The sequence below is a fragment of the Cyprinodon variegatus genome, unplaced genomic scaffold (assembly GCF_000732505.1).
Source record: "Cyprinodon variegatus isolate N-32 unplaced genomic scaffold, C_variegatus-1.0 Scaffold371, whole genome shotgun sequence".
Taxonomy (NCBI): Eukaryota; Metazoa; Chordata; class Actinopteri; order Cyprinodontiformes; family Cyprinodontidae; genus Cyprinodon; species Cyprinodon variegatus.
Genome location: NW_015150824.1, coordinates 78,470 through 91,286, shown reverse-complemented (window position 1 = coordinate 91,286; position 12,817 = coordinate 78,470). Strand labels below are relative to the sequence as shown.

At 35.1% G+C, this 12,817-nt stretch overlaps 1 protein-coding gene across 5 annotated transcripts in view; it reads right to left on the bottom strand.

The window, feature by feature from the left end:
- Positions 1–4,861: 4,861 nt before the first annotated feature.
- The window catches only part of atp11a (ATPase, class VI, type 11A), a 57,081-nt gene continuing 49,125 nt past the window's right edge, over positions 4,862–12,817 (bottom strand). The window contains exons 27-31 of one of the 5 annotated variants that reach the window (XM_015386561.1): positions 10,036–10,101; positions 9,823–9,926; positions 9,570–9,735; positions 7,473–7,576; positions 6,697–6,835 (exon numbers count right to left, since the gene is read on the bottom strand). In XM_015386561.1, the coding sequence (XP_015242047.1) occupies positions 7,487–7,576; positions 9,570–9,735; positions 9,823–9,926; positions 10,036–10,101 (426 nt within the window). In that variant the 3' untranslated portion in view covers positions 6,697–6,835; positions 7,473–7,486. Of the gene's footprint in view, positions 6,836–7,472; positions 7,577–7,822; positions 7,917–9,569; positions 9,736–9,822; positions 9,927–10,035; positions 10,102–12,817 lie in introns of those variants that run through there. The other 4 variants (XM_015386562.1, XM_015386563.1, XM_015386564.1 and 1 more) reach the window with 4 other exon arrangements.

The following is a 12,817-nucleotide window of genomic DNA, read 5'->3' as shown; positions in this document are numbered from 1 at the left end:
CAATTTTCAAAGAATCCTGAAGTGGAACAAAAACATAACTTATAATATGGAAATGTTTTGGGCAAAAGAACTGTGTGCGATGGACCTTTTGAAGGTAAGCAACACAGGGTCTAAAGAAGCTGTCACTTTGTTCTGTATATAAATATATTTATGGGTTATAGTACAGTCTTTATGAGAATTTTGAAGAAAACTTAAACTAAAAGAAGTCGACTCTAATTTAAGTAATTTCTCCAAAAGCCTGCATCTGATTAAATCCAGGAAATAAGCTACAAAGGTCACAGCCCTTGCATAAAGTAACTCCTGCACTAGAACATCAGAAGCATTTCACATGGACTACAATGATTGTTACCCTAAGTCCTCTTCAGAGACTGGATTACATTTTGTATTTTATTAGGAAATCATGGTCTCAGATTGAAATTTTGCATGTTATTTTATTCCACTTTTTCCTTCCGCTAAACTTTCCCCTTAAAGCAAGAAAAGCAAGCTGTTAAAGTAAACCTTTGTGCCTTATCCCCAATCACTGTCTTCATAAGGGAAAACATCTATGGCCAAATTGTTTTGAATCAAAAATCATTTTAACTGATCAGGAAGAAAAAAAAAAAAAGTAATTTGAAATATATTACTCTTTCATAATGTTCTGATTTATTGAGGCAGATATTACCATTTCTAATCATAAAAAAAAAACAAATACTTTTTACCCATACATCCACTCGTGGCTTTTATTTGGAGCAAATGTACAATCGTCTGCCATTAAACGCTAAAAGAAAAACAAAAATTGGCAAATATCCACAACGAAATGTTGATTATAACTCTTAAAAACCGTATACAAAAACACCCAAATGCTGTACAACAATTAGCAAATAACGATGTTTACATTTTCCTGTATTGTATCTGAGGGTACAGCGGTCTGTCCACACCATTAGCTATGAGATGTACAGATTTCTTACAACGATGCATCACAAAAAAACCCCAAAAGCTTTACGTACGAAGGCCGTCTTGCACAAACAGGACGACAGTGACAAATACAGTAAGACTGGTGGCTTTAAAAGCCTTTATAACAATGTGTCAGTCTTCAAACAATGCTGATGCAAACCGTCAACTAACAACAAAACAGGTTTTATACATTGAAAGCTAAGCATATAGTTTAACACTCATGTGCACTGGCGTTTGGTAAAAACAGGTTTTGGTGGCTTAATTACACAACTGCTTTAATAAGACACATAAAATACTGTCTCCACATTGGAAAAAAATCTAGTATTGCATGGTAGAGAACAATCAAGGGTAATATTTAGGTTTACTGTTTTTAATGATTTGTTTGATTTTGATGTAAACTGAATAAATAGCTAAGTTAAAATGTCTGAGCTGGAAAACTGAGGTCCTATTTTAAGTGTAGATGGCGTATTTATGTTCAGTTAGGTCTCCAATTCTTTCCAATAAAGCTCTACAAACTTTGAAGGTTAGGATTTTAATTAAGTACAGGTGTGACTATTAAGGAAGCCTTAGAATATAATAATCTATTATTGCAGCAACATAATCCCATGATAAAATGTAGGGAGGGGGAATAATTTAAGTTCTGCGAACAAAATAATTTAAGTATTATTCATTTTTTTACATCCTATATTCTTAAATGAATTCATGTTAAAATGTTTATTAGTAATTCCTGACTTCCTATTTTGCTGGAAAAAATATTGAATGTAAGTAGTAATGCTCTTCAACAATCAGTAAACAGCTCTGAAGAATAATAGATACTTACCTAAACTAACTTATATCTGCAAACAAGGCTGTGTTGTAAAAGCTTTTCCTGTTCTACCATCACAAACATAAACACATCGACTTGGGTCCTAAACTTAAATCATGCGCTTTGGGATGATGATACACCAGTTTGGCCTGGACTGAAAAAAATCCACTGTTAAGGAAGATGGAGGAGGAATGATGCTGTGGGCCGCTTTCTCGTACAAAGGCTTTTGGAGTTTTGTGGGAGTGGGAAAATTTTGAACGTGGGAGACTGGTGCTGCAATAAAAGATTTAATGGAGTACCAACATATAAGGCGATAGTTACTGCATGCCTTTTTAGAGGAGAGCTTGGAAAAAAATGTCAGAAAAGCATGAATAGAGTATGTGTCAACAACAAATTGGGTTAATAAAAGTTTTTTAATAATTTATACTCACAATATTTATTTTATTTATTATTCAATTTTTTGGTGACATGTATATAAATAGGAAAAAAACTGAAAAAAAACTAAATAGTAATGTCATTTTTATGTGCAAATTTTTTTTAAGTCTTTTTCAGTTCTATTTGTTCAAACTTAAAACAGCATAGACTGCAAAAAGATTCTTAAATTCACTTTTTATTATTTCTCCATTCTCCCATTCACTATTCATGTTTGCTTCCATACCGTACATCCATGCTTTGCAGAGCCTTTATGCCATCCAAGTGCTTACAAACACTTATTAATGCACCGTAAAGCACATGAACAATCATTTATTTCACACACTAGCACAAGGCACCTAATGTAAAGCAGCTAAAAGTATCTCTACTGTAGCAGCAACAAGGCTTTGGTTTATCGAGGTCCAAATCAAGAGATCAAAACAGCATCTCTGCTCTGCCTCACGATGGGTGGAGAGATGAATCAGTGGAGGAATGGCAAAGGACGAGCAGAAGGGGACAGTGGATGGTGACGGTGAGATAGGTGGAGGAGGCGCTAGCAGAGGTGGGATACTTTCCACATCCTTTCTCCAGAGGGAGAAGAAGAGAAAAAGAGTAACACAGCTATAAAGACAGAAAACAATAATGTATGGCTTTAAAAATGAGAAATTAACAATAAAAGTCTAAAATGTATTGAATATTTTGGGAATTATTTCACTTTTAAGTGAACTCTGCATTTTGTTTTATTATTCAAAGACCCCTTCTTTCTTTTTGTAAATATTAAGGTTTGTATGGACACTTACTTTATTCAGGAAATCAATTAAATGGCTTAGAGAGTATAAGCAATTAAAACAACAAAAAATAATAAATAGTTATCCATAATCTTATTCATTTTAAATGCAGTTAAATAATTTTACATTTACACTTTTATAAAATTTCTACTATATTGACACAAAAGGAGTTTTTTGGATGATCCCCATTAGAACAGGAAGCAGTTCCATATATGGACGCTGACTGTAACGGCAACTTAAAGCCTGTGAATCTCTTCTGCTGTCAACAGAAAAAGGGGTTAAGTTAACAAAATCTGAACTTTCTAACCATATTATGTCAAACAAATGCGCGGCGACTTATTGGTGACATGGAAAATGGATTTAGCGAGTGCTTTAGCTGTAAAGCTAATCTAAGCATTGGTGATCTCCATGGAAGTAAATAGGTCAAGTTCTCCCCAGTAAAGGAAATAATTGGAAAATTGGATTTAAGGATGCAAAACTTAAAAATTTTAGGGAAGAGGTCAAAACGCAGGATATGCAACTACTCCTTTACTTGGCTTAAGCAGGGAGTTACCAGCCAGACCGCAATCAGAGATACAGATGCTATTTGTGAGCACAAAGTTTTTCAGTAACCCTCTCTTTTATGATAGTTTATTCTCTTCACATGGCCTCTGTCAGCACAAAACATCCATTCATGTCAGAGTTTTTACATTTTCTTTTTGCCTTGTCTGAGCTTGATAGCTTTTTTTTTTGACACATTAGAAAACAATAGAGTTATGAGTTTACAGAAGTTCATGGTTTCCTATTAATCACCACATAAATGTTCAAGTAACTCAGATTCAGACTTTAAAATGTTATCACTATTTTTATAGCAACTGGTCATTGTCTTCTTTTTAAATGGTTAGTAATCTCTGTCACTCTTTCTATTGTTAGTCTTGTCTTTCCATCTTTTAAAAATGCAGAACAGTGCAAAGTTTATTATGAAATAGAACAGATGATATATGCCGTTAAAATGCTTCCTTCTGACATGCAATCAGTTATTTTTAAGGGGATTCATCTGGGGAAAATGACTCCTTAAAGAAAACCCCAAAAACTACTGCTCATGGAAATAAATAACATTGATAGCATTTTTTAAGTTTGTTGTTATGTTATACTTTTATCTTACACATTTTAGAGGGGGACCAAGTTCTTTGAGTAATAATACATACAAATATTGTGTGATGGTTCAATGGTTTGTATAATTAAGCTGTTAATTCTAACATCAATGTGCTACACACCAAGTGCCGGACTGCTGATTTATAACGGGGCAACGACTACGAACTAATACAGGGAGCTTACGTTATAAAATGTTTAACATCTACTTGTGGTATTTTTATTCACTGAATTATCTGATTGACGTAAGAAGAATGGAGATAAAAGGATTGAAAAAAAACACAAATTAATGAAACCAAAGACTGCAGGAAAGTTGAAAGGTGCAATTCTATTACCTCCAAGCAGTTTGTAATTTTTTTTATGTCAGATCTTTAACAAATTTGAGGTATATTAACTTTTTTGATAGTTTACTTTTAAAAGTTTTATAATAATAGAAGAAAGTGTGAAGATATATATAGGCTGCTGATCAACTGGTGGAAAGACAGTAACGAGAAATACACATTTTTGGGAATAAATCAAATTGCGCTAAAGCAGAACAGTCAATGCGGAAATAAAGGAGCATCAGCCATTAATGCTAATAGGGTAACAATGATTTAAAACTTTACGCTGTGCATTTCCTCAGTGAGCTATGCGGCTGCTCCATGTATTAAATAACAGCAGCTCCCAATGACAGGTTGTTCATCTGCAAGCCCCCAGAAATAGCAAATAATCACTTTTAGACAGTTGTCGTCTAAATCTACAGAAAAGCTGCAAGCGACATATCTGTTCAGCAGCAGACTGCAGCCTAGCGAACTAAGAGTAAAGCTCAAATTTTTAGCTAAAATCAATATTTTTTACACCTAGCATTACTGCAGTGACTCTGAAACGGCAAAAAAAATATATAATCTGACCACTAGAGTACTATGAAAATGATTAGGTGGGTGAACAGGTTTTTATAAGGGTATATTATATTTAAAAAATATTAATTATCTACATTTGATGTATTTTTAGCAGCAGTAGGAATATTTTTTTAAAACTTTAATTATAAATAAAATCATTTAGCTCATAACATACATTGCTTTTAAATTTTTGAGGTAAATACTTGAAAACTATGAACTTTTCTTCTCAAAGTTATCATTTGTTATGGATTTTAAATCCTAATTTAAAGTATCTTATGTTGCATGACGGCAAAATTAATTTTTAAATACATTTTTCTATTATAATTCTATTTGATCAGAATTTAGGTTATAATCAACATTTTATGGAGATCATCTGAGGAGGCAAACTTTAATGAAGGCATTAGGACTTTGGGGCACTTGGAATCTCTTTGTGACATTAATTTCATTAAGGAAATATTTGAGTTTTTATTAAAGTGCTTTGATAAATAAATAAGGCAGCACTAAACTATCTCTACTAGAGGTGCACCAATCAGCCGGGAGAATTTGCTCATTTTTTCTCCATCTCCTCTGAGCAAAGAACAGGTAATCTCATTATCAGCCGTACTTAAAAAAGCATCAAAACAAAATAAACTCGCTTCATTTTTTCCATTCTATAAAAACATTAACTGAAAGTTTGAACTTCTATTCACTTTTTCTTGAGTTTAACATACATAAAAAAGGATTATTGACATAATGTATGTGTATCCATAAATGAGCATAATGTTGTAATTTTTCCATTTTTTTGGTCAGTTTTTTTGGTTAATAATTTGGCAACATGATTTTCTCTTTGATTTTTTACAGTATCTCCTGTCAGAAATCAGTCTGCCAGATAAAGCCTGAATGGTGCATCTCTAATTCCTAAAGCCCAAAACAGCCAAATATAGAGCATTTTATAAATACACAATCATCTATCTCATAGAACAGACAACAATACCTACAGGTGGAAGGAAAGCTTGAAAGAGGAGTCAAAGCTGGTCTTTTTTTTTTTAATCATTTGCACATCAGAAAGCTAAACTAGAACCAACTGATCTTCCATCATTCAGGCTTTCCTCCTCTGCTACACGCCTCCTTACAATGCCGTAGGATCTGAGCGCAGAGCCTAGGGAGAGTTTCTGGACAACATGTTCGCACCGTGCCAACAGTAGTTATTCCTGAAGACAGGCAGATTGGGGTAGAGAGGAGAGAGAAGGAGATGAAGGAGCTGAAGACAAGAAAATGAGATGATTCATCATCATTCTAATCCCAGTGTCACTACATAAAACAATTAAAAGGAATAACAGTTAAAGTACACTTCAGCTGCTTCTGAAGGCAGACATTAGTAAAGGGCTAGCGCATGTATGTTAGTGTCAAATCACAGTTCTTGAGTCTTTGTTTGAATTTTTTGTGACATAAATACACTGAGCCCTTTGCAAGTCATGGCGGCAAATGAGGCTTTGTGGCTAGGAACCCGTCCCGTTTACAGCGAGCGGCGACTTGACGTCAGGAATACCACCCGATGTCCAACTCCGGCTTATCCAAACTTCTTTTCTCACTTTAACTCCATATAGTTCTTTTTTTTTATTTTTTTTTTTTTTTATTTATAAAAAAAAAATAATAATAAATTAGACAGATGTCTCCGTTCCTGCCCCATTGTACGGACTCCACTGCAGGGGAGAGAAGGTGCAGTAGTCTGGCTTTCTTTGCCAGCGTGTGAACATGACTTTGCTGTTTGGGGTTTCAGACCTTCGTGGGTTCAGGGCCTTCCTTTGGTTTTCAGAGCCTCGCTGGTGGCTGTCGACCTTGGGTGGAGGGTGGAGAACCGCCAAGGGGGTGAACTCCGACAGGTGGCCCTTGTAGAGCTTATCAGCATTCTGTTTGAGGAATGAAAGAGGAAGGATAAGTGCTGCACGTGGTTTTTATTAACTCATCAGCTTTTGAACCAGAAAATATGTAAAATAACTAAATCAAATGGAAAAAAAACTGTAAAAATGTTCTCACCTTTACATGAATTAGTAAAACAAAGCAATAGAAACAATATTACGTTGATAAAAACAAAAATAAATCATGCAAATGCAAACACGATCACTGAACATGCAGTTGAGAACGTCTCCCGTCTGTTTCTGCAGCCACCACCAGAGGGCACCAAAGCTTCACATAAGAAATCCCCTGCTTGAATTATACAGTATTTACCTCACAGCATTCATCCACCTTAAACTTTTTCAGTTTTCAACATATTACAAAAAAAACTTGACTTTATTTTATAGAGATTTTACATGAGAAAAGTATTAAATCCAAAACATATCAAAGTCTGTTTCTTTTGGTGTGAGAAAAACAAGAAAAAGTTCAAGAGGTGTGAGTATTTCGCAAGCCGCTGTATTTTTCCTGTCATCCACCACATGGATGACCCGTGTAGGATTACAAATTAAGATCACACACTTTTATGAGTGACACCAAACACCCCGAGAGGAAAAAAAAATTAAAAATCAATCCACCAACTCAAAGTTTTACCGTGCTGTGACCTTTTAGGCTTCTGTGAGAGCTATTCCATCTAGTAATGAGTCTGAACTGGGGGAGGCCAGGGTTCTCTCAAACCTTGTCATATTTCTCCCATGCTGTGGATACACAAGTTAACACATACAGACATCTAGACACAAATGGGAGCTTTTAAATGAATAGGCAAACAAATAAGCATAAACATGCTCATCCTCTGAGTGAGAGGAAGCGCTTAAAGTGACATTGCTGAAAAGAGCAGGCATGGCGGCAAACAAAGGAGGCAGGAAAGAGAGGGTACGAGATGCGGGAAAACAGGAAGCAGGATTATTTAAAGGCGAGGGGGGAGAGGAAAGGCAGAGGATCACCTCGTGGAGGACTGGGTTAGAAACTGATTCTGCTGGAGGTCTGAGACAGCATGAAGATGGTGGAAGGCTCGGAGGCAAGACACCGACGCTTTGTCTTCCACGGTGGTGGTGGGGGGGGAAGGGTTAACAGGAGGAACAGGAAACAGCGGGTTCAAGGAAAGAGGGATAAAGGAAAGCAAATAATTACAACTCTGTAGGTCAGTGTTTTCAGAAAGTCAGGTGATCAGAGGTAAGAGAGTGAAAGTAGACATCGGTTTACTGTCAAAAGAGAAGCTACTTTATAACAGGAAGTTTAAGAGATGGATGTAAGAGCTGGCATTTTGTAGAAAATCAACAAAACTACATGGTCAACATCTATTTATCCTCACTTTTAAAGGCCGATCCTGTAGAGACACATTAATAACTCCACATGGCCTTGCAGGTCTGTTGATTTGGCCATTGGCGTCAAAACAGGAAATCCTTCAGAACCTTGTTGGTTGTTTTAAGCTCAGTCTCTGTTAAATCATCAACCCCACCAAATGAAAGTTTTTTCTCCCAATACAGGGTCACAATATTTAATCTCATCAGCTAAAAGTAAAAGATTCTCTTTAGAAAATTTATGTTGATTCCTTTAAAGTTAAAAGCTATTTTCCTTTAGGAGTCATTGGAAGAAATAAACCTTAAAGTTATGAACTTTAACTAAACATTTGAGCTTCTCTAAACCATTTATTAGTCTTACACACAACCTTAGCATATAGTCATTTTCTCCTCCACTAGAAAGAAGCTTACTATAAATTATACTGTTCTCTTTTTTACTATATCTCATTGCATTTGAGGTTCTGGGGAACAACTATAAAGTTTGTAGTCATAAGTTATACTGCAGAAAAAGAGTGCTAAGATTCATCCACAAACTCGAGTATTTACACTAAGACAATCAACTATTCCTAAAGTCTAAACTGTCTTAAATTTACACATCTTACAGCTTTTCAAACATTGCACTTAGTATTCAAAGCTAAAATTAAATTTTTACGTAAGAAAATAAAAAAAAAAATCCAAAAACCTTTTGTTGAAAGGGATGGAATAAATAACCTGCAAGAATTTAAAGTCTGCAGGTTATTTACTAATTTAATTGAGTAAATTGAATTATATTATGCAAATGTCTGTAGAGGTAAAATTATGTAAAACTGTTCAAAAAGAAATATAAGGAAATACTTTTCCTAAATTATGATAGTTATGATGAAATCCATGGTTTATTAGTAAAAGGTACATTACTGAGCATGTTAGTAATTTGTAAATACTGAAAGATAAAGATGTTAAGACTGATGTTGAACTGGAAAACAGGTGGGATAAATAAACTGTAAACTTCCACCCACTACATTTTGAATATGTAGTGTAAAGTATGATTAAAAAAATATATGTTGATGTATTCATTTACTAAATTGTTTTCAGGAACCTTCTGCCTGGATCTCCTCCAGATTCTTCTTTTTTATCATACAATTTTTCTTTAATAACTAAACTAAGCTTTCTGATCTCTACTCCTGACTTTATTTTTCCTTTAGCCACTTTCTATTATGCTCAGGTTTATTTAAAATATAAATTTAGGTTAATTTTCTGTGCAGCAGTTCCTCCTGCAGCACAAAATTATACTTCAGCCAACAAGCTATCATCGTATAGCAGGCGTATTTAAGCCTTCCGGCTTCACTCCTTTATCATCCAGTGTAACCATGGACATTAACATTTCAATTTTGTTTCCATTGAATGCATCTACCTGTATTTGTTCAGTAGTTGTGGGCCATAGCGACCTCCAGAACACTTTTTTCACCACATCTGGCAGCAGGCTGGCCGTGATCAGCAGGATAATACTGAGCCAGGCCGGACCGCTGGACAGCATCTGCATGAACACGTAGTACATTCGCTGGTAGTTGAGGAAAGGCCTGGAGATGAAAAAGAAAAATATAAGCCACAGGAACAAGAGTCTTTACAAAACTAATTATTATGATAAGCGATTTTTATCAATTCACCAAATAATTCCTCCCCACAGCAGAGAGAAGACAACAAAGAAGACAAGTGAACCCCAGATGACAAAATGGTTGATCCACGTCCAGTAATGAGTATCGAGAGCCAACTGAAAGACAAACGGGACACATGGCAAATGCTCACTTATAACGATGGCTTTAGACAAGGTGACTGAAGGTGCAAGTAACGTCTAGGAAGCCGTTTTTAGGGCAGTTTACCTTGAATGTAACGGTGAAAACGAGAACGGTAAAGACCAGCGTCCCAAACGTCCAGTTTCCAAACATCTGCAAATAAAACAAAATAGCAGTAATAGCTGTTACTGTTGCTATTATGTGTTTGCTGCATTTAGTAACATCAGAGATCATAACATGAAGGGTTAGTATGATGCCATGAAATATGCGTGAAAGCCTACATCATACCTGCCACTTTTTCAAGTATGGCGGATCAGCAACTAAATTATGAATTTCATTTATAATTTTAAGCAACATACTACACAATTACACATGCTACATTACTTAAATTTGGTCGTGTTTTTTTTTCTTTTGGGTTATTTGCATATAGATTGCTTGCATCCTGCAGCATTTTGATGTCCTTGGTAGATTTCTATTTTCACGTGCTAAGTTTCTCCTTTTTCTTATTCCTGGTGGTGCCAAATACGTGCAAATGCGGGCAGACTCTCTCTCCATCTTTTGTCATTCTGCCAAAGCCTCCTTTGTGGTCACAATGACTGCTGACGTTTTAGTGTGGAGTTTGCACCTAACTTTAACAATGCTATTTATAGATGTAAAAATTGGGTCCAAAATTAGTTTCAGGATTGACACGTCAAATTCCTCCTCCTGCTATTTTGCATGTTTAGGTCATCAACATATGACCTGTATTTTCATGAAAACAATTATTTTCGACACATTATTTCGTTAAAACATAGACCAGCATTGCGTATGCAATTTACATGTGTTGCAATAAATACATAATTTTTTAAATAAAGTAATAAAGGTTGTTGTTCTACTTTAGCAAGAAGCACGTGTGCTTAGGAGCGCTTTTGTTATAAAGAATCAATCAAACAGACTTAAGAAATCTAAGGGAACAATGTTCTCATTCGTTTTCATCTTTAAAGGAAATATTTCTAGAAGATTAAACTGAAGATTGTTTAAGTAAATTAACAAAAGTTAATTACAAAACTTAAGCACAAATGTTTTATCAGAGCATAACTTAGCATGCTTGCATCTCTTTGCAAAACTGAAATCTAAGAAATGTCACATTTTCTTATAATAAGTATGATTTACCTTTAAGTGAGGAGGCAAGTAAAACAACTTGCAAGTGGAATAAAAAATGTACATTTAAAATAAGAAAAAATAACCTCCAGTATCATATTTAAAGAGCAAAAGTGGTCTTTCAGTCAGATGATCTTATTTATCCTCTTAAATCAAGGACAAGTCAAGTTTTTAGATAATTTTTTGCAATGTATCAAATGTCTAATTCAAACATAGCAATTTGAAGGTTAAAAAAAACAGCATTTACTTAAACCTTTATGAGATTTTAGAAGTTGACATCTTCAACAGGTTAGAAGTCCTTTTGTTATTTTGCTGTTAGCCTTAGAACCTAGGGTTAACTAATCTGGAGCAGAGGCATAAGATTATCATCTTCTGCATGTACACATATAATCTACTTATAATCAGTTGTCATATTAAAGGTGTAGTGGAGGATGTTTTTTTTGGGGGGGGTAAATCATCAAAATAAGTGGTCCTCCTAATTGTCAATCAATCAGGTGATCCGTCCTACGTACTCATCCCCATTTTAACTTACCGGTGGATAGTCTGACATAGAGGAAAAATTGCAAATCTTCTTTGGGAAAGTAAGCTTGTATAAGCGATGCAAACAGCAACTTTTAAACAGAGCGTGCACGAGGAGAAATGGGCTCGTGCACGCTCTCCGACGTGTATAATAGGCGCTACATCTCGGGAGCGGGAACAGGGTTGTGCATGTGCATTTTCTTTTTAAAGTGGAGAGGGTGGGTCTTTTCAAAAATTTGCACTAATCCTCCACTATACCTTTAATGAAAAGCTGCCCCTCTAAAGGTGTGCAAATACAACAATCCAGTATTTCCAACATCATTCCTTGAAGCCAATAACCTTTACAATGCAGTACTGTTAAAGGGAATAACCCGTTTTCTGACATCCGGTGATAAATTGAACACGTCTTTACTGATTTGGAATGAATCCAATGATACAACATGAAGTAACACAAAAATAAACATGGAAGAGTGGAAAACACACAAGCCCTGAACTGGTAAGTCTACAAGCTTAAAGCAAATGATATGAGATGAAGGTGAGTGGTGCCCTCTATGGACATGTTTGATGGGGAAGAAACAGGAAACTGGAGGGTGAAACTAGGTGGCAGAGGGACAGGGACAGGCTTACCATCTGTGTGTTGGTTGTCATTAGCTAAAAGAAGGAAAGAAGCAAAAAGAAACAAGCAACACAAAGGTAAGAGCAGAAGAAGAAAAATAATAAGGTAGGAAGAAAATTATAATTTATTTAGTTGAGAAAATAACTAGAGATTAAAAAAAGATATATAACCATGAGGCATCTCAAAGAAGATTAAAGCTTTAAGAAAACCAAAAGACAGCTAAAAATAAAATAACCAAAAGGAGATTAAGAAAAAGCTGTAGTCCATAGGATGCGAACACAAGAACAAAGTTAGCTAAACAACCGTCAGGTGTTCCTCGCTATACCTTCTAAGATAGTTTACAGAAAATAAGCAGGAGAAAAGTTAAAAAACACAAATCCATAATTTTAGTTAGACGGAATGGCCTATTAGCAGCAACAGGTGAATAATATAGACTGAAGTTACATCTCAATAAACCAGGCAGGTCTGTTTATTTCAGTGATTTATTGAGCAAGTGAAAATGTAATAGCATAATAAATTTCACCTTTTTTTGTTTTAGTTCATTAGGAATCGGATTAAATAATAAAAAAAAATCTTTGATGAAAATTTTTTAAT